Here is a 24634-nt window from a genome sequence, read left to right as displayed (position 1 = left end):
AATCAGCTCGATCTAGCAATAGCAGCCCAGAAGACTGTGTCGTGCTAGTACTGAGTTTGTACAAAATAAATTTGTACAAGAATTTGTGGCTATATCATTACTCATATATTTAAGGATAGAAAAATACGAATTTTAATATATTAAAAGACAAAATACACTACATTGAAATGTGCACTTTTCTTGTCCTTTGACCCCTTTATTAAAGTAAGAGATCTCTTATTGAGAAATTACTCTGTATATATTTTGTCCTTTAGCTTATCTCTTACCCTATTAAAGTAAGGGATCACCTCTCTTTCTCTCATACATATAGGGGCTATTTGGTGACAGTTAATATGTTGGGATCGGATTACTTTAGGATAAAATAATACTAATCCTATGTTTGGTGGCAAAAGTGGGATTAGGATAAGCAATCCTAGGCCCACTAATTTATGAAGTGAATAGTTAAAAAACTATCCTAAGGGGATCCTTGGGATAAGAGTGTTAAGGCTAAATTATTTATCCTAATATAAGGTACGGGAAAAGAGTGTTAAGGCTAAAAATTAATGGAAGGTTTTGTCATTTTTTTTTTAAATGCTTAAATTTACCTATGAAGTGATTTTAGTTTAGATTATATTTTATATTACTTCATAATTTTTTATTTTTACCTATGTTCAACGTCTAATACAAAATTTTAAATCTTCGACTCTAAAATATGAGTTTATGGGAGAGCAAATTTACTTTCCAAATTGTGGTATAACAATTAATTTAAGAGTAATGTATAAAAAATATTAGTGACTATCATGTCGAAAGGCATACAAACACAATATAAAATTATTTATAGTTCAAACCTATACTACATCAAACACAACATAACATCACATCTAACCTAATCTTATCCCATCTCATCCTATCCTGTATACCAAACAGGAGAGGATGAGATTATTCCAAAAAAATAATCGACAACAAATATCAAGTCCTCTATCTCAAAAGCTACAAAAGAAACTTATTTAAAATATTTTAAAACTTATCTTAATTTGACTAAAAAGCCTATTTTCAAATGACTTATAACTAAACTAGGAATACAATTCAAATAGGCAATACTTAAACTATAAAACTCTAAATAGGCAACCAAATTAAATTAGAATACAAATTAATTAAAATATTCCTTAAAATTATAAACTTCTATCTAGTTAGGATTTCTTCAATTTCTTGCTCTATATCACATCAAACAAGATGAAATAATCACATCAAACAATCATAAAATGACAAGATTCATTCCGAACAAGACGGGCTTGAGCCTGCCTGGGAGTTATGCATTGCATAATAATCCAAATATGCTACCACATTGCGTTGCATTTACATAAAGTCCTATAGAACATAACAATGTAACTTACAAATATAAGAAGATAACCAAATCAGGCAATGGAAGGAATAGATATTCTTGTAGTTTTTTGGTGTCACATTTACAATCATTTTTTATTTTTCCCATGGAGATCTTAAAACCAATCTGTTACCAGCCAAGTATGGCCAACAATAAAGTTTCTAACAAGTCAATATTTTGGATTGACAAATACAAATCAATGTAACGTTGCAACATAAACCTTATACACAAATTAGGAAAACTCCGTAGTAAACTTGAAATCCTAACTTGAATCTCTAACACAAATTTGAATCCAACCTTTAAACTCCAATATAAAACTCGAAACATCTAATACAATATTTGAAATCTCAGCTGTATAGTAGTGAATTCCCAATATGTAATAGAAAACATACATAATAATCAAACACTACCACCCAAATATTATTGATTCTCAATCTGAAGCATGATATATGCTAAGAACATTACCGTATATCAACAAATTGAACAAGGATAGGAAAAAATTATATTATTGTTACAAGGTGTATGAAGAATAGAAATGACCTGAGATTTTAATTTGATCAGTAAATTATCAACGGCAGAGTTTGTATAGGATGTCAGCAAAATGGATGCACCTCTCATCAACAAAGCTTTCACAGCATGTACCATAGTAGATGTCTTGCCTGTTCCAGGCATTCCAAGAATTAGGGCATAATCCTTTGCAGTGAGTACCTGAAATAAAGAATTGGACAAGATAAATAAGTAATTTAAATCCTGTTGACAGACTAGCTCAAGAGGTACTACGACATTAGCATGAAAAACATAAAATAACCTTAATAATAGCTCGACGCTGATCATCATTTAAACTCTTCTCTGACCAGATATATGATAGAGCAGGATCTTGACTGAATACAGATCCACTGTCAAATCTAGGAGCCTGCAAACAATGCACATGTTCAGACTCGTATGAGTGAGCATGAACAACCAGGGATATGCACTCTTCTGCACACCCTTATACAAGCACATAAGGTTTCAGACCATACAAGTCTTCCAATGTATATTCACCTCAAGATCAACCATCATTCTGCGAAGCTGAGAACTTTGTGCGCTTTGTAGAAAGAGTTGTACCAGATTGTACCTTTAACAATAATTAATAGCATGAATGTAGCAAGATATATTGGTCAAATCTTTGATCTGAGAATGCTTAAGATGGAACAATAGTCAGGAATTACCGCATAACTGAAAATGACGTCATTATTTCATCCTTGTCAATTCGCCAGACCTCATGAAGGAGACTATCTGCATCTGAAGAAGAATTCCTCCCAGGTAGCCGTAAGGGCTTAGAAAAAGATACCTAGGAATTTGTGGAAGAAGAGAGATTGAAACTGTCTTAACTCATTTAAAAATGGACAGTTAAAAAGCTGTCTGTATCATTGCATTTCGAAGCTACTCCTCAGAACTGGCTAAATGCTAAGAATCGAAATTTCAATCTACAATAGCGACATGAATAGGAAGAACAGAAAAGATTATGCTTACAGAGACATGGAAGCGACTGATTTCTGTTATCAACCCACTTGCAACAGCTAGACGGTCAGATTCAGTGCTAAGTATCTAAACCGAAAAGTATAATTAATTAATCATAACAATAAACAGTAAAGATGATATGTCACGATACAAATCTGTTAAATGAAGCCAATTATTAAGTGAACATGCACAGAATTATATGCGTCTTTTGTCATCTCTTATTAGCAAAACTTGGAAAATAAACATATTCTGTTCCATTAGTTTTGAATTGAGTTAATATCAGATTATGCACTCTCTGATGTCTTGAGGAATCAAATATACCACATAGTCTCCACTTCTAAGCGTGCAATCCATATCCTTTGTGGGAATAGCAGCACCAATCAAAGAATCTCCATCAGAAGCATTCAAATTTGGAGAAGGCATATGTTGACGCACAAAATGATAGACAAATCGATTGTCTCTATAAGACTTTTGATGCTCGTTGGAAGCATCAAGAACAATAGATGAAAGGCAACCAGTGAAATGATTGCCTCCTGATCCACGCGAACACCAGATTTCATTCTTCACAACCTAAATGGTAAAAAAGGATACTGAGGATGAGAAATTGGTGTAAACAATGTCATGCCAATAGTTTTGGTATACGTATGCAATATTTCACCTGCATCTCTTTAGCTTCTAAGTCAATTAATCGATCCCAGTGACGAAGGAAACTGCAGTGAGCAGTTGTGAGATGGTAAATATGTGAATCAAACATATTACCCAATCCACTACACTCTTTATTCCCACCATATGCCTACAACATTGAAAAGAGAGCCAACTTTAAAAACTCGGTGATACTGGAAAATTCTTTAGCCCATGGAACAATAATAAAGCCTTGCACTGTTAGAATCTTTCACAGCTAAACAACAATATTGACCAAGTAATGACTATAGTGCTGCATGTAAAATGATTTTTCTAGTTATCAGGATATATGGCTATAACCAGCCCAGCAGATGAAACAATAAACAATTAACACTCCCCAAATTCGTAGAGATGAAAATGTTACCTTATGATAGATGGTACAAACATCAAGATGGCGACAGCCTTTGCACATGCTCGGACTCTACAAAAGAAACATTTGGGGAATTTAATAAAGGCATCCAGAAAGAGTTCTCTAGAAACACATCATTCAAAAATTCAGTAACAGACATACTCGTAACATTGGCGGCAGTTGTTGAGTTGTTGATGCCTTAATAATGTCATTTGCAAATTCATTACGACGCATGATTAGCCCCACCAAATCAGATCTTTGAACCATAACTCCCTTCATACGTGGTCGATATATATTAAATTGCCTTCTAGGAGAATAGTTATAGATGACTGAGAAGTATCTTATTTTACCTGTGTCTGATCTGACTGCAGATAATAGAGAAGACCAGAGTCAATATGCTTCAGGTACCTGCAAACAGAAGTGTAAAAAGTTAGTTTAAGTCATTACCCATACAAAGGCACTGCAATCCTCAATCCACCCCAAACAAAATAAAGGAAACTGAAGCCTACTCACCTCTCAGACATAAGGAGAGTATATAAGATCACTTGGGCACGGTGTTCCATAGATGACTGCAGAAATTACGACCATTAAGCAGAAAGTAGAATTCATCCTTTAAGATCTGGTTATTTGCATAATGTGTCATCCGTATTCAATATCTAATCATCATGGAAAACCGTAGAGCATCAATTTCTGAAGATACCATATACTTGCCTGACCATTGGGTATTTTTCCAGTCTTAAACTCTAAAGGCAGAATCATCCCATTAATTTCATTTCTTTTTGATTCAATTTTCACTCTGATTGAAGCATCAATCATGCCTTTCAAACCATATTTTGGGGCCCAGGCCATCTCCTCGATATCAGTTACCTACAATAAAGAAAATACCTTAATATGATCCAATGTTGTTTTATAATAAGGCAAATGCATAATATTTTTCCACTTTATAAGTAAACAAGATCACTTAATTAATTCAAAGCTCCTCTGATGAGTGCATAAAACAACATACAAAAGTGACAATAAATTAGTGCCGGTGTATCACACATGGTTTCTCAGACCTAGGCATTGCTACTTATACTAGCTGAGCCATCCACCTGATAGCTTTGGATTGCCCAGCAACTTGTATTTGAGAACATAGAGGTGGGCAGGATGGTTGTATTCATATATTCAATGCCAAAAGTATGGGGAACTCGATGTAGATCGATACTTAGGCTTGCCTTCACCATAACAATTAGTAAGATCCCTGATAACGCAAAGCTGCAAATGACAAACCAAGTTACAAACAAGGCAAGGGAGTGCCTAACCTCAGATATTTTGAGCTTCTTAAGTCCATCAGATCCAAAATCAACAGTAGGGGTATTTAAATCCTGCCAACAACTTATAAACCATTAGCCTCAACATGGAATTTTAGAACAAAGTAGTAATTCAAGGGCTAGCAGTAATGAAACAGTGCGGAGAGGAACTGGCCCACCTGAGAATCTTTGAAGAGAATGATCCAATTCAACATTTTTGGGATAGCCTCAACCAAGGTTTTATGAATATCATTTTCGTTTACTGCAAGTTCCACATAATCAGGAAAGTGCAAAAAATGATAAACCCGGATTTAGCATAAAATGAAATTAGAAATTTGAAGTGACCGTAAAAGTCTCACCTCCACAAGCATATAAGCTCTCAATGTTTTTCTGTAGCACTAACCTAGCATATTCTTCCAAAAATTTCATTGTAGGAATCTCCTTCATAAGTCCAGCCTGCAAAAGCAAGGATATTGAGACCTATTCTTAGAAGACTACTTGTGAAAAAGAATAAGAAACTGATAGACAATTCAATGTTAACAAGGGAATTATTTTCCAATCATGTAACCTGAAAAATTTGGTGCAGCAAGGTACCAAGTAATGCTGAAATTGATCGCTCAGAGCATTTTAGCCTCTCATCCAGTACACTTCGCCGGGGGCAACTGAAACTAGCAGCAACCTGAGTTTTTACAGGTTTACCAAGAAGAAATACGTAAACACAATCACACATTTTGTTAACAGATATTTATCAACAAGGGTTCAGACCATGAACAATATGCAATACACGTTTCCATAGATTAACATAAAATTCAGACAAGTACAAGACAACTACCCGAGTTCCAGAGACCAAAACATCCGGATGAACAATTAGAAAATTATTTTCATGACCAACATCACACTTTCCCTGGTCATCAAATTCACCAATCACATTCACAGTATCTCCAGGAGCAATTACAGTGTGAAACCTGTTGGAAGTTTTGAGGAACACTCAGAACATCAGTCTTCTCAAAGCAATTAATTAACTGTTAGGATGAAAACTAGACATAACATAGAAATTCTCTAACCAAAAGAGGACTGCAGGCACATCCAAAAATAATAAGACAGAAGGACATATCAGAAACCACTTGAAATGCTATGAAAAATCAAAATGGTTCATCTAGCTACTTTAATAGTAAAAAAAAATCAATTAGCAGAGCAACAAACTACAAAATATGATACAAAACATGCAGCTCTAGCACGGGTGGGGTGATCCCCAGTCTCTATGTGATATATGATTCTAAGGCAAACTATTGCACCATTTATTATAGGGTTCAGAGCAGGATAATACCAATCTTCCCACAAATGCACAGCCCTTTCCTCTCCACTTTGCTCATTTAGTAATCGAAGAACCTGAAAAAGTCAAGTAGCTAGTTTCACTATCAAGCCATGAAGTGGTTTGTTGAGTAAGGCTTAGTAAAAACCTTATAAGGGGATTTGGCTTCAACAGGATCAGCTGGCCTATTCTTCTCAGATACCTATATCAGCAATAGATTGTGTCATTCAAGAAAAGGAGGAGGAGAAGGAAAGAAAGCTACTAAAGAAAAGCATGCCTCTAATACAAGGAAATGGCAACTGGATGTCCCATTGACATTTTCTGGTGGATCTGTTGGCACTCCATTTACAACAGAATTTGCTTCCAAAAGCATTCCAGCACCATTTTTATCTTGAGATTTGGACAAATATGCTTCCTTGTCAGAGGATACTGAGGCATCAACAGAAATGGCATCCTTTACTTGATCCAAAAGTTCAAGAAATGCCTGTTTATGATGACAAACAAATGATCGTTGCAGATTATAAGGAATATACCATGTGGAGATAAATCTGATCGTATTGTGTAAGATTGAATTAATCAAAAGCAAACAATGGATATCATCAAAATCATAAGTCTGCAACAAAACCTTTTTGGTATGCCTCAAGCCCAGATGATCAGATGCTCCATTGCATGCAACACCATTAGCTAGCTGCATATCAATACAGCTTAAATGAGAGGACAAGTGTAGGAAGGCGGGAAAATAAAACAAAAAACTACATTTCAATTATAAAGTCAATCAGAAAAAGAAAAATAATATACTCAAAATTTCACTATCAAAATTTCTGTTTTCCTCTTCCACAAAATAGGGAAAAAGACAGCTCAACTTAAATTGAAAGAAAGGTCCAATTTTAAAATTTTCCCATTTCCTAACAGTGCTTTATTAGGTCCTGCATAATCAAAATCTTAAAACAAAGTAATTTTCCATCTACATTCTTAGGATGGAAGCCAAACAAGTAGGAATCTGAAGACATAATTACCTTATCATGGTAATATGAAAGCGATGGAGGAGTTCTGAATGGACTCTGCTGACTAGATACACTATAATTTGCATTATTTCCATTCCCATCCAAATTAGCGTCTTCACATGGATTTACCCTTTTGCGGCCAGTCGTCAAAGATCTGTTAATAGCCTTTGGTGAAGGTGAAGGCTGTTTACTCTGAATCACGTATTGCCAATGAAATAGATAATAAACTGAAAATTGGATAAGTTAGATGAAATGAAAAAACTATAATCCAAAGACATGCCTTATTGTGGGAGCATTGATGAATGGTCAAAGAGTTGAGTCTTGAAGAATTTGCCAATACTCTTATGTTCTCAGGAGGCATTTGTTTTGAAACTGCTAGGAGTCTTTCGTTGACTGGAGATATATTCCATGTGACTTCATCACCTCCATCATATTGACTTAGCTTTATCAACTGTAAGTATCACCACTTGCATAAGTATAGATTAATAATATGCCCAAAAAAAAAAAAGTTACAGAACCCTAGAAAATCTGAAACAGAAATTTAATATACCATTTCGGGTGAGAACTTGAAGCGCTTGGAAATCTCAGGCGAATGGTGAGTTGAATTAGTTTCATCATCAATCGGTAGGATGTTGTCGGGAGGGGTATTCTCGAGAGCTGACTGGGGGGAATTTTTTTTACTGGGAGCTGAATCGGAAGGGTTTCTGTAAACAGAGAAAGGAGGACAATTTGGGGATGATACGGAATGAATCAGATCAGAATTAGGGTTTTGAGGGAATGAAGAAACGTCGACGTTCTTGGAGGAGTTCTGAGTGTGGCGGTCGAAGAAATGTTGAATGCCAAACTTGGTGGGCTGAGGCTGAGAAGACTGTAACTTTCGTGATGAGTTCGCTTTCTTTCTTTGAGGCATTTTTATTGACTTCGCTCACTCGCACACTTCTCTCCTCCTGTCTTGTGTCTTCTTCTTTCTTGATTATTAAAGTTTAATTTTTAAAAGCCGTTGTTCCCCCGCCGAACGTCGATGATCGTGATCTGGGGATTTCCCGCCAAAACTTTTCATGATGTGCCTAACCCTAAAATAGCCCAACAACATAAATCCGTTAGGGTCGGACTATTGACACCGCCGGAAAAATCTTTTCGCATCCCTTTTATTTTATTTATCCTATTAAAATATTTAAAATAATATAAATTTCCTATTACACCTCCCATAATTACAAAAATAATCTTAATTAAAAACTATTACTCATAGGTATCCAACTCTTTCAATTTTCTTAGCATTGGTCAAATCCCATATCAACAGTAATTTTTTTTTTAGAGTACATGTGCAGTTTTTTATTTAAAAAATAAATAAACTTATTTAATTTAATATTCAGAGAAGAAAAGTGTGTACGGTGTAAGGGGTGTTAAAAGTTAAGGAAAGAATGGCGGGTAATAACACACTCATCAAGGTGTAATAGAAATAATTTTTAGCAAAAGAAAAATTACCAGTATTATATATGTTTCGGTCCATGGGTTTCATTAGACATGTTTTTGTCTCTTAATGCAATTTCATTGAAGGCTCAAATTGAACATGCCAACTTAAACTGTTAAATTTGTATGATAATAAGTTAATGGGCCTAAAAACAAAAACTAGCCCAAGAAAAACAAAACTCGTAAATTAATTTAATTATCAGTAGTCACATACGTCGTAGTAGTGCATTGCTGTTGTTTGTTTTCCTTGTTAAAGCTGCTCTGCTTTCCGGCAGCTTTAATCCAAATATCCAATGATTGCAAATGTTTTGTGGACGTTTGATCAAGAATTCACAGATCTTAGTACCCAAAACTGATTCCACCATAGCCTTGCCTTCTTCATTTGCCCAAAATTTCACTAATTCACTAATTCAGTTTGGCATCCACCATTCACCGATGGACAAAAACGTGCCATTAATCGATATATTACATCAGGATCAACTAACGCCTAACCATCTTCAATGTAATTTGAATCGCCAAGCAAGCAATCACTATCTTCAAGCTAACGCCTAACCGCTGATACTGATTCACGTGTTGTCAAGCTACAGACTACTTTGTGGTCCAAATAAATAAATAATAAAATTAATATTATGTAGTTGTTTAGTGAAGGTCGTCGGACTCATAACCGAATTTCTTTCAAAATGGGAACTGAGAAAATGATCAAAGGTACCTGTAAATAACTTGGAATCACCCAATCGGATTTCTGAACAAGACGGGCAGACAAATGGCTCTAGAATCATAATGAAACATATAAATATAATGATATGATACTTAAACATAAATATAATAATATAATGCTTCAAAGGTTACATGATCACAGACAGCACTATCTAGCACTATAAACAGGTTCGGCATCGAGGGTTGGTTGTGTCCTTCGAGTGTACTTGAGGAGCAAACCTTCTAACGATTGTCCTGGCACCTTAAGATCCCTAAAAGATAAATTTCGACAAAAGAAGTTAGACAATGCCTGCATCAGCCTAAGAGTGCAAAGAGGAAATGAGAATAATGTAAGAAGCACAAGAATACCTTATGTAGGGCTGCAAGTCCTTCCACTCCCATTTTGGCCGCTCTCCAAACAGGATGGAGAAACGTTCAGCCGGATTGGCAGGCAAAGATGAAACACTAAAGGCACGAATCCACAAGTCAACACCAAGCCTTTCTGTCAAAACTTCCCCTTCCAGAATCTCAAAACTTGCCTGCATCCCTTCAGGAATCTTCCGCTGCCACTCTTCCATAAAACTCTCCATTTTTCTCCTGCCTGAACTTAGGATTTCTCTAGCAAAATGCACACAAACTCGCTTCTCATCCAACTTCCACAAACAACTTTTGCTCCTATTCTCATCCACCTTACTACCATAAACGCGCAAACAATGGCTTGCAAGAATGGGTGGAAAGCCATCTGATACCAGAACATTCACAACTTCATCTTCAATAAGTGCATCCAATGACCAATCATTCAACACAGAATTGTGTAAAAGCATAGCCAGAACTGTGCCCATGTATCTCTCATCCACAATTCTCCAATACCCACCGAGCTCTACTGCTGAAAGAGCCCATAGCCCACTCCTCAATTCATCATCACTTGCTTGAACCTTGTCAACAAGATCATTCCATGTATACAATCCTGCTTTACTTTTCTCCATCTCCTCCAAATCCTCAAATTCAAGCGCCTCCTCTGAGCTGTAAGGATTCTCTGAGAGAAGCAATTTGAGCTTGTCAATTCTTGGAGCAACCTCAACAAGCTCCATGTTACCAGGTGCAACTTTTATGACAGATGCAATAGATTGCTGGTTACGATTTTTCCCAGAACAATCATCTGCAATTTCACAAAATGAAGAATGATCTGATGGAGGAATAAGGAATACAGAGTTTGAAGTTCCAACAAACTTGATGGCAAAAGTTTTTGATTGAGTGCAAAGAACAGCATCTTCATCAGGTTGCCCTCTTAAGCTCACTCTAGTAAAGAAGAAAGAATAATTATGAGTAACAAATAGTTGAAAACAAGAGCAATTTCAATGAAGGATTAAACTTTCATTTATTGCTGACCGCTGGTATAGGACATCAGAGAGGAGTTTCTCGTCAAGCTCCAGGAGTATTAGATCATCATTAGGGCCAAAGAGAGGGTGATACGCAATAGAAATTGAGGAATTTTGTTGGAGATTCAACACAGCCTCTGCGTCTCTGCAGCCTGAATGTTGTTGTTCCATGAGTAGCAAGAACCAAATGTGACAAAAGACTATAATACTTTTTTTCAAACTCCCGCAAAGGAAAGAGTCAATGTCCAGAGCCAGAATGATCTATGACCAATCTAGGAAACCATACTAATGGTTCCACCATTTTTAGTCCATTTGAACTGGGATGCTGGCTGCAAAAAAATGCGGTCAAATCAAACACCAGTGGCATCATGCGGCAAGTGGGTTCAAATCCTTAATAACAAAATTAATTAATTAATCAAGAATCTTCCTACAAATGCTTACAGATAGAGAAAGATAGTGAAGCAAACAGCTAATTCTACTCACATTCCGCTTTCCATATTCTGAAAATGAAACATAACTGTATAATCCCTGCAACCCAAGACATAAAACCCAAACAACTAAAAACAAAAACATTACCCAGTGACTAACATTTTACATGAATTAAATTGTGGAGAAGGAGAAGTCAAGCATTAAAAGTTAACCATGTAAAAAACCTAAGAGTTAAAGAAAAGCAATTTATTCCAAACCTATGAACACGAACAATGATAGAGTCAATAAATCCAACTAATTCATCAGATCATGTCTACTTAACGACACAAACTTACCCTTTTCACAAACCCTAGTTCTTCACTAATCGAACATATAAATCGAGTATCATAAGAGCCAAAAATGAAAAAAAAAAATGCCGAAAAATTTAGGGTTTTACTTATTTGTTAAGAAGAAACCAAAGACATTTCTCTTTCTTGACTCCAGTACTCTTTTTTCCCGGCATTTTCTATGCAACCAAACAGCAAAATGAAATTACATACATAACAAAATAATTCACACTAACCCAAAGAAAATTAAAAAAACAAAAACTCAAAAACAGACAAGGAGATAAATTAAGAATTGAATGTGAAGAGAAAAATTAAAAAACATACACTAGAATTAAGTCTTTTGCCCTAACTCTATGCGGATCTTTTCCATTATCTCTAGGCAAGATGGCTGGAGCTTACTGTTATTTTGGGAGCGGGGCGAGCATCTTATTTGCCTTTCGCGCCTATTTTTGTCTTCCCTGCCTTTTTGTTTTTATAGCCCCATAAGAGCTGCTGGGGCCGAGAATCAAATTCGGCTTCATTCTATAGCCCATTAAAAGTTAAAGCCCACTTTACCTTTGAAGATAATTTCAGCATAGCCCATCTAGATTCTGTTTTCTCTAGTAGGAAAATTGTTTTATTTTATTCAAAAGTGGGTATTATTGAGAAACAAAACGGTATATTTTAGTAGGATCACACTCTTGAGGAAAATATTGATATTATTTTCCTTTAAAAAAAAAACAAACATTGGGTGTTAACAAATTATTCAGTTTGAAAAAGCTACAAGTTGACGACTTGAAGTTTGTGGATACCAGTAAACAAACAACACAAGCAAGTTCGAAATTCAAAACACATTATGATTACGTTTTTTTCCTACTTTCATGACGAGATTGTTATTTTCTTAGTTACTAAATTTAGGATTTTCATGCATTAATTGTTAGGAGATTATTTTCTAATCGAAGTTCAGTTAGGTCAGGGTATACACATCTTACGTAAAAATCAAACAAAATAAATTACCATAAATTTCTCACTAGTAAAAGTTTGAAACATATCAACTGGTTAGGGATGGCAAAAAATTTCCTATGGGTATGGGGCTTGTTGTGTTAGAATCAGATATCAGATCTAATTTTATGTCGTTTTATGAAAGAGATCAAATACAAACTTAATGTTTTGTACCCATTAATTAGGTTGTTCATGTATGGTATTAAATACAACTCATTTAACTATTAATTATTTTTTAATATTTTTAAAAGTTAAAAATAATAGCTAAATCAAATAAATATTGAGGCAAAAAATTATAACCCTAAAACATAAGCATCGGCATTTAGCAACTTAATAATCGAAACCATCTAATATAATATTGTCCTAAACATTTACTCCATTAAAATAATAGTAATTATAACACTCCTTTCTCTTCAAGAATAATGAAATGAAAAATAATACAATACTAAATTTAATATTTTAAAAAACACTCTGAATAAAATTTTTCAAAAAAATATTGTTTTTCTCTTCAATTGAAGAGAGAGAAAGACAAGATTATTTAAAGAATTTTATTTTAAAAAATTTTATTTTTTGTAATTGATGTGATTTTTTAAATAAAATAATCATATTTAAAGTTTTTTTTTTTTTGGGTAATGATCTGTTACTAAAATTATAAAGTATGTGGAAATAGAACCGAGCCAGAATGTAAATTAGTGGACTCGAATAACGAGAAATGGTTGAGGAACACATCGCTAGGTTTGTAAACGAGACAATTCTCTCCACTAATTATTATTGTGGGAGCCTGCTCGATTGCTTTTTTGATTGTTTGGATGACAGGGGAGTAGGGACCGCCCAATTAAGTGCAAGTTTTAAGTTTTAACTGCTAACCAACTTGTTCGATCCCGGACGATGATATTTCGAAATAAATTTCAAGTTTCATACCATTTCCTCTCATTTTCAGCTTGCCAAATTCCTTCACGCAAAGTTTCTATCACTTCATAAATATTTGTATAATCGTATTAAAATTGACATTCGTATCAAACGTGTATTTTAAAGATAAAATAATCAATTTGTTCTAATTTTGTGAACTTTCTAACGGAAGTTAACGGATTGGTGGACGATAGAAGTATTTTGTCAACTTAGGGTATATGAGTGATACACTTAAAAAGTGTTCACACATATTTGATACGGGTGTCATTTAAGGGTATATGGCTGATAATTTCTCTCCAGTGCAAGTTTTAAGTTTTAACTGCTAACCAACTTGTTCGATCCCGAACGATGATATTTCGAAATAAATTTCAAGTTTCATACCATTTCCTCTCATTTTCAGCTTGCCAAATTCCTTCACGCAAAGTTTCTATCACTTCATAAATATTTGTATAATCGTATTAAAATTGACATCCGTATCAAACGTGTGTTTTAAAGATAAAATAATCAATTTATATTTGGCTTCCTCATTTTTTGCACAAATTTGTTATTTATCTAACCTACTAAAATTTAATGATTTATCTATTGTACCCCCATTTTTGGCTCTGTAATCTTATAAATTTCATGTTATAGCCTAAAATCTATAACGTAATCAAGTACATAGTTTCTTCATTAATTATGATCCCGTGGTACTAAAATCTTAGCTCTGTCACTGTTTGTAGCCACTGCAATGCATAAGAACCAAGACTGATGATTTAAATCATATCGGTTATTGGCTTAGTTGCTTGTTTTGTGTCATCGATTACTAACAATAATTAGTAGTTGTAACTAATAAAGTTAATATTTTGCTGAGTTTTGTTTCGTATTGATTATAAAGTAATGGAAGGAAATCACTTAGATTTATAAACAAAAAGTCTCTAAATTCTTATGTTGATACTTAAACTCCTCAACCTCACAACATATATAGCTTATCTAATGTGTCCAATGAAAAAAGAAAAAAGTCTTGCGACGTATACGAGAAGAAAGCGAATAGTTCAACAAGAATTTCAACATGTAATTGATGAACATGTGATACTCGTCATTTGATGACGAAAATACAATGCAAAGCAACTTATTTCGGCAAATTAAGGAGGGCATGTTTTCACCAATGGGCCTTTGGTCCAATGGGAGAAGCCTTGCACTTACAATGTTGAGTGTAAGAGTTCGAGCCTCCATAAGAGCATTATGGAGGTTAGTTTCAGTTCTTCCTCAATTATCAATTAATTGAGTGGAGACAGTCTCTCCCTTACGAAATGTGAGTGGAGCAGGCACCCCTCGAATATTAGAGAGGGTTTAAAATATCTGGACATATGCTTCAGTGTGTCAATGTATGATGGTGGGTTAGTTTCAGTTCTTCCTCAATTATCAATTAATTGAGTGGAGACAGTCTCTCCCTTATGAAATGTGAGTGGAGCAGGCACCCTTCGAATATTAGAGAGGGTTTAAAATATCTGGACATATGCTTCAGTGTGTCAATGTATGATGGTGGTCCCAGTTATATAGTATGATTGTAAATATTAATTGTAATGTCTGATGTAATGTCAGTAATATCTGTGTATAACAGACTTAAAAAAAAAAAAAGAGGGCATGTTTTCAATAACATTAAATGGGGAGAAGACGTGCTGCTCGTTTGATTATGAGTTAGTTATAGCCCTTCGGCGGCCTACGCGATTCTCATTAATCTTGACTTGAAACTAGCACATGCATGGTTGTTGTGAGATATTAAATTTTAAATTCTGAAAAGAAAGACAAATGAAAATCAAAGATTCATCAAAAAGTCAAAAAAAAAAAAATGCTTGACAATGACAATTTAATTAGTTTATTGGATAAAAACTATTGCAATAAAATTAAGGATAATTTTTAACCTACCCCAAATAAATTGATATTTTGCACCGCATTCTTAAAAAAATTGACTTAAGTTTAACGGTGGATGGGTAAAATTGGAAGTTCGTTTCTTAAATTAATTTTAATGGGAATTCTCTTTATTGCAATTGAAATAAAAATCTTAAAAAAATTAAAGGAAAAATAATAGTGGTGCCAATGTACATGTAACAATAAATTTTTTTATTGCAATTGAAATAAAAACCTTTTTAAAAAATTAAATGAGCTAAAAATATTTTTTTTTCCATATAGAGGGGCATTTTTGTCATTCAATCAAAAGTTAGACGGAGCCGTTAAAAATAACTGAAAAATTAACGGAATTGGGGGGGGGAGTGCAACAAGTCATTTTTTTAGGTGCGCAGTGCAAAATATCAATTCATTTGGGGGTATATTATAAATTTCCTTAAAATTAATGCTAAATAGTAGTGACGAATGAATTGCAAAATTAGTTTAATTGCTCGTAAATGTCACTGCAATTACAACTTTTAACTATGGGACATGGAACAGAAATTTCATTCACAAGGACAGGGTGAGAATGAGAATGGAGAATGATAAGTGAATCGATATTTATACTTTTAATAAAAATTAAAAACTCCTTTTACCCCATTTTTAATAATAATAATAATAATAGCAATAATTTTCTATTATCAAAATAATTATTACTACTATTATTATTATACAAAAAATTAGTAGTAATAATAGTAGTAATAATAATAATAATAATAATAATAATAATCACAATTATTATAATAAATAGTAATAATAACTCAAGTCAGTTTATTAACTCGTAATAATTCATTCCATTTACAAGATAAAATAAACACATCAATAACTAAATAGATCATTCTAATTTTAATTTTCATTTCTTATTCTGATTTAAGTCTATTCTAATTATAATTTATTTCGATTGTATCTCATTTCAATTTGTAAATTCACCGTAAAACTATTCAAAATAATAATAATAACTTGGAAAAGAGATGGCCGGAACTAGTAGGCAGTAGCCCACGTGCACGCACGTCTATCAGCATTTGTTCCCACCAACCGTTCATAGCATTGCATTTAAGACATAAATTAATTATAAATTGAAAAAAGAAAAAAGAAAATAAGAGAGGAAGAGAACAACAAATTAATAAAGGCGGAGCAATGAATGCATGACGTCAAAAAATTCCTGCAGAGGTTAAGACAGAATGCACAAGCACAGAAGCGAGCAGGTATCTGAAAACATGTATTTGATCTTTATTGGGGTAGCAAAAGCCGGTGAGAACAATAAATGGTTGTCGGTGACAATTATAAACAATTGGGCCTAGTTGCACCTGCACTGTATGCTTTTATTATTGTTTTACTTTTTACTCTAGCACAATTTTACTGAAAAATGTCTTTTGCCCTCACAATACTCTTTATTCTTTATGCTTAATTATCATATTATCATTTCTTTCATTTTTTTTTGAAAAAAAAATAATTCTTATTTAAGAATTTAAATCAACTACAATATTTGTTTAATAGGACAATAACAGTTTTATATAAATTTTTTTCACTCCTAATTTTATTTTTTTGAGATAAGATTTAAAAAAGAAACACCAATACACCATTATTATTTTTTAACTTCTTATTTTAACTCCTCTATTTTATTATGATATTTACAAGTAATTTAAAGTTAATACGTCCTCTTAATTATCAATGAGAGTGGATTTAACTTATTTTGAACTTAAATTTTGATTCAGATATTCAAACTAATTCGTATAATTGATTTAGTATATTCAAATAATTTACTTGTATAATTTTTTTTTTAAATTTAATGTATAGTAATGACTCTATATTTTTATTCATAAACCTTTATTTTTTTGATTAATTATTTTCTTAAGGAAAAAATTAAACAAATATATAAAGGACGATTGTGTTACAGAGAGCATTTAATAAAGCACCAATGGAGAAAAGGAACACTTGTCGCAGGAGCGACTGACCCTAGCACTGCTCCTATTATTCCTTAGAAGAAGGGAGCGACTGACGCTAGCACTGCTCCTATTATTAATTGTATTTTGAAAAAAAAAAAGAAAAGAACCTTAATTGCTGCTACACACTTTAATGTGATAATTAAATAATCACGTGAGAGCTGGGGGTGAGCTAGCTGTAGCTGTGACATTTTTAATTGAGGCCAACAAAATATCTCCACGTGTAACCGTAATGTTGAATACCCAATTGGGCTTCGGGAAAGAAAAATTCCCCATTGATTGATCTCTCATTTGACTTGACCGTCCTGATGATGACACGACATCTAACTTGAATCCATCATCCGAATGAACAAGAACATTATATAATTAGCACCCCTCCAGCTCTACTAGCAATTGCATGTTGCATTACCTCAAAGTGCAAACAAAGAATGGCTTCGAAACCTGGATTTCTCACTGATTGGCCATGGACGCCTCTTGGAAACTTCAAGGTTTTACTTCTTCTTTCTTTCTTTCACACATGTATGTACACACGAACACATGACGATGAGTTTCTTCACTTGAATTTTGTAATTATTTTAATTAATCACCGGCAGACCTAGTAGTTGCACCCCCATTTTTGACTTAATTATTTATAACTAATTAATTGAAGGGTTATTGTCGGAGTGAGTTAATATATAGCAATATTTTTATAATGTTTGATTTTGCCATGCATTAATGCGTGGGTCGTCATATAAATAATTGTGATGGAACTGTGATTATTGTTATATAGTAATAATAATAATAATAATAATAATATAATGTTTGATTTAATTAGTTATTCATATCCTATGTTGATTATGGAATTGTGATAATTACACAGTACGTAGTATTGGCTCCTTGGATAATTCACAGCACGTACTCATTCATCGTAAAGGATGAGAAGGAGAGGGAGCTAGCCTACTTTGTGATATTCCCATTGATGTTGTGGAGAATGCTTCACAACCAGATATGGATCAGCTTTTCCCGTTACCGAACAGCCAAAGGCAGTAACAGAATCGTCGACAAGGCTATTGAATTCGAGCAAGTTGATAGAGAAAGAAATTGGTCACTATTCTCAGTCTCTCAGCTATTATTTTATATATATATATAATATTGTTTTTTCAGCTGTATATGTGTATATATATTTTACAAATACAATCCATGCAGCATGCAGATGCAGCAACAGTGATGGTGACCAGCTAGCTAGCTAGCTAGCTAATTTATAATTTATATTATGTGTCGTACATTTAATTAAATTAAATTAATTTGAATAAAATTACAGGGATGACCAAATAATATTCAACGGGGTCCTGTTTTACGTATTCGTTAAAATACTTCCAGGCGCATCTCAAATGCCCATTTGGAGATTGGACGGTGTGATTCTCACAGCACTGCTGCATGCTGGTCCCGTGGAGTTCCTCTACTACTGGCTTCACAGAGCACTCCATCATCATTACCTTTACTCTCGCTACCATTCCCACCACCATTCCTCCATCGTCACTGAACCTATCACTTGTACGTAGCCAACTTTACACCTCAATATCTCTTTTGATTATTTATTTTTAATTAATTAATTTTTCTATAATTCTGTGTTACTTGATTATACGTAGTGCACGCATATACACACACATACACTTTTCCACTAAGATTAGATCAAAATTATATATTCACTCCAACGGCAACGGGGTAATCAATTTAGTAAAATTTTCAGTACTATTCATAAAAATAGATAACCACTTACACCTATGTCATATTTAGGATATGTAACAATTAATGAAATTTCCATAATAAGCTACATAAAAGCACATGCAACAGGAATTAATAATAAAACCAAAAGACAATAAAAGTTATATATTTATAGTAATTAGAATTTGTAGTATTGTAGGATACATGTAGGTTATTTACTATTTTACTAAGTTTTATTATTTATTAAAGTTTTTTTTATGAATAAAGAAACAATAATCATGGTAATTGTTTCGATTGGGTGGCATGCATGCAGCTGTGATTCATCCATTTGCAGAGCACATAGCGTACTTCGCACTATTTGCAATACCATTGATTACACCATTACTGAGTGGGATGGGCTCAATAGCATCCGTACTCGGTTACGTCACTTACATAGATTTTATGAACAACATGGGTCACTGCAATTTCGAACTCATGCCCAGCTGCCTTCTCACCAACTTTCCTCCTCTCAAGTACCTCGCGTACACCGCGTCGTAAGTCTCTCATTCATCCCACCCCTCTTTTTAATCCTTTTAACTTTTTCGAGTTTTATTCATAGTTAATTCTTTTGGGTTTAGATTTATCGTCATATATATAATAATTAATGCAGTAGTATTGAAGTAGAGAAATAGTGTTGTATCATTTGATATGATATGCCATTTTTAACAATTTTCTATGAATAGAGAATACCTTGAAAAGGAACTAATCATCATCATCAATATCGTGTCTGTTAGCCTCACACCGCGTTGTTCCGTCAGTTATTAAATAACACATTGTATTCAATTAATAAGTTAGGTGAGTTTATCAACCAGACATCTGGCCTAGTTTACCAACCATACATGTCGCCTATCATTAATATCTGAAGTTCTCTAAAATTCGAAAACGACATTAATTAATTAATTATATTTCAAGATGTCTCGTCTCTAAAAATTCAACTTGCATGTATGTTTATTGTATATTTATGAGTCCCCTAGATTTTTCTTGTCATAAGCTCACACGTATAGACTTTAAATTTAAAGACAATTAACTAATTTATATAATAATAAATAAATATAAGATGCTGATTTTTATTTTTTTTTTGGGGGGGGGGGGGGTTTGGGAAAGGGGATGATGTCGTTAACTGGTTATTAATTAAATATGGGCATGCATGCAACAGGTTCCACTCACTGCATCACACGCAATTCCGGACCAATTATTCGTTATTTATGCCCGTATACGATTACATATATGGCACTGTGGACAAAACTTCGGATACATTATATGAAACTAGTCTCAAGAGACAGGAAGACTCGCCCGATGTTGTGCATCTCACGCACCTAACAACACCTGAATCAATCTATCATATGCGTCTTGGTTTTGCCTCCATGGCGTCTAAGCCCCATGATCACCATACATCATCAAAGTGGTATATGTGGTTAATGTGGCCTGTCACATTATGGTCCATGATGTTCACTTGGATTTATGGTCGTACCTTTGTGGTTGAGAGGAATCACCTTAATAAATTCAGACTACAGACTTGGGCAATACCCAGATACAATTTTCAAGTACGTACGTACGAAAAATTTAGTTACCTAGCTGGGGCTAGGATCATTTCATACGTTTTAATATATCTAATTAATGTGATTCACAATTTTCTGGTTACATATATATACAGTATTTGTTCCAGCGGCAAAATGAATCGATCAATAGGTTGATTGAAGAAGCCATACTAGAAGCTGAGGAAAAAGGAGCTAAAGTGATAAGTCTAGGTCTCATGAATCAAGTGAGTGTGTGTGTGTGTGTTCATCTATTATCAATAGTAATATAATGTATATGGTGGTTCCTCTTTGAATCTGAAATTGAAATAAAAATAAAAATTAATGAAGAATTAATTGATTATTAAATATAATATCAGGGAGAGGAGCTTAACCGTTACGGTGGGGTATTCGTGCACAAGCATCCTCAGCTTAAAATGAAGGTAGTGGATGGGAGTAGCTTAGCAGTGGCAGTAGTGATAAACAGCATACCAAAGGGAACAACACAAGTGGTCCTTAGAGGCGCTCTCACAAAGGTCGCTTATGCCATTGCCTTTGCCTTATGCCAAAAGGGCATCCAGGTTGTAACATTACGTGAGGATGAGCACGAGAAGCTTAGAAAATCATTTGGGGCCAAATCTGAATGTAATAATTTGCTTCTCTCGAGAAGCTACTCCCAAAAGGTGAATTTATTTTTTGCTCACTTAAAAAGAAAAACAAAGCAGATATACATTATATATCCTGATCAATATTTTTGCAGATATGGTTGGTGGGAAAAGGGCTGACTGAAGAAGAACAATCCAAGGCTAAAAAGGGAACAATCTTCATTCCTTTCTCACAGTTTCCACCAAATGATAAGAAAATACGTAAAGACTGTATGTACCATCTCACTCCAGCAATGGCCGTTCCTGCTGCTTTTGAGAATGTGGACTCGTGCGAGGTAACAAATATACCCCCAGGCCCAGGCCCCGATGCTTGATTAGTAAATTAATTTAATTTTCATTATGTCACTTATTAATTATGCGTGCTACGACGATGGACAGAATTGGTTGCCAAGAAGAGTGATGAGTGCATGGCGAATTGGGGGAATAGTGCATGCCTTGGAAGGATGGAACGAACACGAATGTGGTTACGCCATCTCCAACATTCACAATGTTTGGGAAGCTGCTCTTCGACATGGCTTTCACCCTCTGACCGCTACCATTCTTACTCAATCCTATCCTATCTAGCTGGCTTCATTTTTATTTCTACTTAAAATGAATAACAAACAATAATTATTATTATTATTATTATCATTTATCCATATTTAATTACCTGTTTATCTTAATGTAGTTTGGGTGTCTGGGACTGTGGTTCTGATGTCAACTAAAAGCTTCTTGCTTGCTACTATATATACATATATATGTACACGCACACATATCATGGTTAATGTTAGTGCAGTGTAACATCTTATTATGCGTTCCATGTACAGATTCAAACTAGCTAGTTAGCTTATTTGCTTTTATTAATTTCAACACACACACACACACACACATAATAAAATGAATTATGGTTTCTATTTAATTAAGCCGTGGCCTTCTCTTATATATATATATATGTATGTATGTGTATATATTGATTGCAAAGAAGATGTATAGTAGTTAGGAGCTAGCACCCCTACATTATTTGAGACATAAATTAGTCGGCTGAGACACTAGCTCGGTAAGCCTCGATGTCTCTCGCAATTGTCATTGTGTTCTGGAACCATGTATACCAAACATTTTCAACATTGAAATGAACGGCTGTCATGTCTTTAGACTACACATTGCTACCACTTTAAAACCGTAAAATTTAAAAGAGTTAATTTTTTATATTTTAAAATTGAACAGTTTTATAGTTAATTTAATAATTAATTCTTTTAAACCGCACGATTTAAAAGTATGTCTTTATTAAAAAAATGCGAACATTTACACCTCAACTAATATGTATGTGAAGGCAGTAATTGTCTGATTGTAAAGTGAATGCAGTCTTTTCCCTTTCGAAATGTGAGTGAAGTAGATACCCCTCGAATATTAGAGAGTGTAAAATCTGGACAGTGTTATATAATAATTAATGTAAATTAGGCCCAGTAATTGTCTAATTGTAAATATCAGTTGTAAATTATAAATCTCATATAATATAAGTTGTAATCTGAGCATTAGTTTCATGTAATTCAAAAAAAAAAAAAAACTAATATGTATGTATGTACCATTGATTGTAATTCCAAGTGAAGAAGATATTAATTTTTCCGAAACGCAAAATAAAAATTACTTACGGAGATACTATCAACTGCATGCATGCCAAAACTCGGAAAGCATTTACTTGCCATAGTCGACACAGCCCATTAATTACTTTATGGAAAGTCCAATGCTTATAATTAAACCAAAATAATATGTCTAAGGAAAATGCTACAAATTCATTAAAAAAAAAGGTTATAGATTATAAAATATTGACAATATATATATATAAAAAATTAAAATACGAGGTAGTTATAAATAATTTTTTCATTAAAATATTTTAATCTTTTCGTAATTTTTGTCAAAATTTAATTATGAAAAAATAATTAATAATAAAAGAAAAAGAAAATATCCCGCTGGAAGCAAGCCACGTTGAAACCGAGCGGTTGGGTGATTTATTGTTGAGTTAATATTTAATGAGGAGTGCTAGCTAGCAACAGTCGCCCTTGTCGGCAGCTGTTTCAGTCGCTTGTTTATTGTGTTGACACGTGTTTTCCTTTTCAGTTCATTTATGGCTATTCGATTTTACCATATTATCCTCATTAAATCTTCTTCCATAAAGCGCTTTTTTTTAAAAAAAAAAAACCAATCATGCATAATCCATTTATGACCATCATTCAATTCATTTTCTCTCAGCAGGCCAAACCAAACCCAACACCAGAACAGAACCGCTTTCCCAAGCGTGAAAGAGAAAGAGAGAATAATGGAGGCTCTCCATTTTATGGTGGCCGCAGAGGAATCTCATGCATCCATCTGCCTTTTTCTATGAAACTTTAATTTAATAAGTTCTTATGAAAATTTTTCTTTTTAGAAAAAGTTAAACAAAAACCCAGCTTAAGAGATGACCATCCTGAAATTTGCAAGACTTCAGATTTTTTTTTTTTTTTTTGGGTGTTATACTGAAGATTTTATTTGTAAGCAGATCTAAGCCCTTTTTGAATCGTTGAAAAAATTGGAGCAACTTTTTGTTGGGTGGGTATTTTTGTTGGGGAAGAATGAAAGTGGTTTGAAGAGTTATTGATGAGTAATGGGTGAGAGTGGATTTGAGAGTGAGGATAATGGCCATTGATGAAATGGCGAAATGGAGTGAGTTTAGTGAGACAAAGAGGGAGAAGGCGTGAGGGCTCGAAATGGATGGAGGAAAAATTGAGGAAGAGAAGAATGAAAAATGGATTGAAGGATAAATTTGTAATTTAAAAATGATATTTTTATTTTTATTTTTATTTTGACCACGAGATATTTTGGAGAGGTTCCCAACTGTGGGAGACACATTTAAGTTCGTATTACAATTCAGATTAAAAGTTTCTACTTGAACCGAGAGGTCGTATCACAATTCAGACTAAAAGTTTCTGTTTGAACCGATAGAAACAAGTTCTCCCAATAAATGTGATTTTTCTACGACTTAAACTGAGAAATAAATTTAATCAAACCACTTAAGAGAATTCAATTACCAATCGAGCCAACACTTTACCAATCGAGCCAACACTTTATTGGAAAGAGTAATGATACAGTCACAAACTCTTGTATAAACTTATTTTGTACAAACTGACGTGGCATTAATTTATTGGTTG

At 33.9% G+C, this 24634-nt stretch overlaps 3 protein-coding genes across 11 annotated transcripts in view; 1 reads left to right on the top strand and 2 right to left on the bottom strand.

Moving 5' to 3' along the window:
* The window catches only part of LOC18049736 (DNA replication ATP-dependent helicase/nuclease DNA2), an 11839-nt gene extending 3238 nt beyond the window's left edge, over positions 1–8601 (bottom strand). For 3 of the 5 annotated variants that reach the window (XM_024188453.1, XM_024188458.1, XM_024188455.1), the window contains exons 1-25: positions 8046–8601; positions 7776–7946; positions 7508–7687; positions 7117–7179; positions 6769–6975; positions 6640–6693; positions 6507–6568; positions 6012–6144; positions 5748–5858; positions 5539–5635; positions 5359–5441; positions 5192–5254; positions 4982–5104; positions 4602–4757; positions 4404–4459; positions 4241–4298; positions 4053–4163; positions 3906–3962; positions 3519–3653; positions 3182–3430; positions 2873–2947; positions 2569–2690; positions 2402–2474; positions 2169–2273; positions 1901–2068 (exon numbers count right to left, since the gene is read on the bottom strand). In XM_024188453.1, coding sequence (XP_024044221.1) covers positions 1901–2068; positions 2169–2273; positions 2402–2474; positions 2569–2690; positions 2873–2947; positions 3182–3430; positions 3519–3653; positions 3906–3962; positions 4053–4163; positions 4241–4298; positions 4404–4459; positions 4602–4757; positions 4982–5104; positions 5192–5254; positions 5359–5441; positions 5539–5635; positions 5748–5858; positions 6012–6144; positions 6507–6568; positions 6640–6693; positions 6769–6975; positions 7117–7179; positions 7508–7687; positions 7776–7946; positions 8046–8405 — 3072 coding nt within the window. In that variant the 5' untranslated portion in view covers positions 8406–8601. The remainder of the gene's footprint in view (positions 1–1900; positions 2069–2168; positions 2274–2401; positions 2475–2568; positions 2691–2872; positions 2948–3181; positions 3431–3518; positions 3654–3905; positions 3963–4052; positions 4164–4240; positions 4299–4403; positions 4460–4601; positions 4758–4981; positions 5105–5191; positions 5255–5358; positions 5442–5538; positions 5636–5747; positions 5859–6011; positions 6145–6506; positions 6569–6639; positions 6694–6768; positions 6976–7116; positions 7180–7507; positions 7688–7775; positions 7947–8045) is intronic. The other 2 variants (XM_024188456.1, XM_024188457.1) reach the window with 1 other exon arrangement.
* A 714-nt stretch (positions 8602–9315) lies between these two features.
* LOC18049735 (sister chromatid cohesion protein DCC1) lies at positions 9316–12240 on the bottom strand. Of its 5 annotated transcripts, XR_002906279.1 has the most exons (6): positions 12120–12240; positions 11051–11369; positions 10031–10960; positions 9815–9933; positions 9675–9734; positions 9316–9553 (listed from the first exon to the last, which is right to left on the bottom strand). XR_002906279.1 is itself a non-coding variant. In XM_024187029.1 (5 exons), the coding sequence occupies exons 2-4, from the start codon at positions 11209–11211 to the stop codon at positions 9831–9833; spliced, it is 1194 nt and encodes a 397-aa protein (XP_024042797.1). In that variant the 5' UTR covers positions 11212–11369; positions 12120–12240; the 3' UTR covers positions 9718–9734; positions 9827–9830. The 5 variants fall into 5 exon arrangements, 4 of the variants coding, with proteins under 4 accessions (XP_024042797.1, XP_024042798.1, XP_006445501.1 ...); XM_024187029.1 differs by lacking the exon at positions 9316–9553 and having other exon boundaries at positions 9718–9734; positions 9827–9933; XM_024187030.1 differs by lacking the exons at positions 9316–9553; positions 9675–9734 and adding an exon at positions 11482–11540 and having other exon boundaries at positions 9756–9933; positions 12120–12225.
* A 5688-nt stretch (positions 12241–17928) lies between these two features.
* On the top strand, positions 17929–22272 carry LOC18049734 (protein ECERIFERUM 1). Its single transcript, XM_006445437.2, has 9 exons — positions 17929–18039; positions 18411–18634; positions 18852–19084; positions 19569–19788; positions 20451–20838; positions 20949–21056; positions 21189–21491; positions 21569–21748; positions 21852–22272. The coding sequence occupies exons 1-9, from the start codon at positions 17980–17982 to the stop codon at positions 22035–22037; spliced, it is 1902 nt and encodes a 633-aa protein (XP_006445500.1). The 5' UTR covers positions 17929–17979; the 3' UTR covers positions 22038–22272.
* Positions 22273–24634: the final 2362 nt, after the last annotated feature.

This window comes from Citrus clementina, unplaced genomic scaffold (assembly GCF_000493195.1).
Source record: "Citrus clementina cultivar Clemenules unplaced genomic scaffold, Citrus_clementina_v1.0 scaffold_3, whole genome shotgun sequence".
Lineage (NCBI taxonomy): Eukaryota > Viridiplantae > Streptophyta > Magnoliopsida > Sapindales > Rutaceae > Citrus > Citrus x clementina.
Note: the sequence above shows the minus strand (reverse complement) of the source record. Positions and strands in the feature narration are given on the sequence as shown.

Bases quoted from the DNA above. Each gene is read 5' to 3' on its own strand.
- LOC18049735 (XM_024187029.1), bottom strand. From the start codon at position 11,211: ATGGAACAACAACATTCAGGCTGCAGAGACGCAGAGGCTGTGTTGAAT. The intron at 10,961-11,050 runs GTCAGCAATAAA...CTTCTTTACTAG, and splicing joins TCTGATGTCCTATACCAGCG to AGTGAGCTTAAGAGGGCAAC. The intron at 9,934-10,030 runs GTATTCTTGTGC...TTTATCTTTTAG, and splicing joins GACTTGCAGCCCTACATAAG to GGATCTTAAGGTGCCAGGAC.
- LOC18049734 (XM_006445437.2), top strand. From the start codon at position 17,980: ATGGCTTCGAAACCTGGATTTCTCACTGATTGGCCATGGACGCCTCTT. The intron at 18,635-18,851 runs GTCACTATTCTC...ATAAAATTACAG, and splicing joins GTTGATAGAGAAAGAAATTG to GGATGACCAAATAATATTCA. The intron at 21,749-21,851 runs GTAACAAATATA...GACGATGGACAG, and splicing joins AGAATGTGGACTCGTGCGAG to AATTGGTTGCCAAGAAGAGT.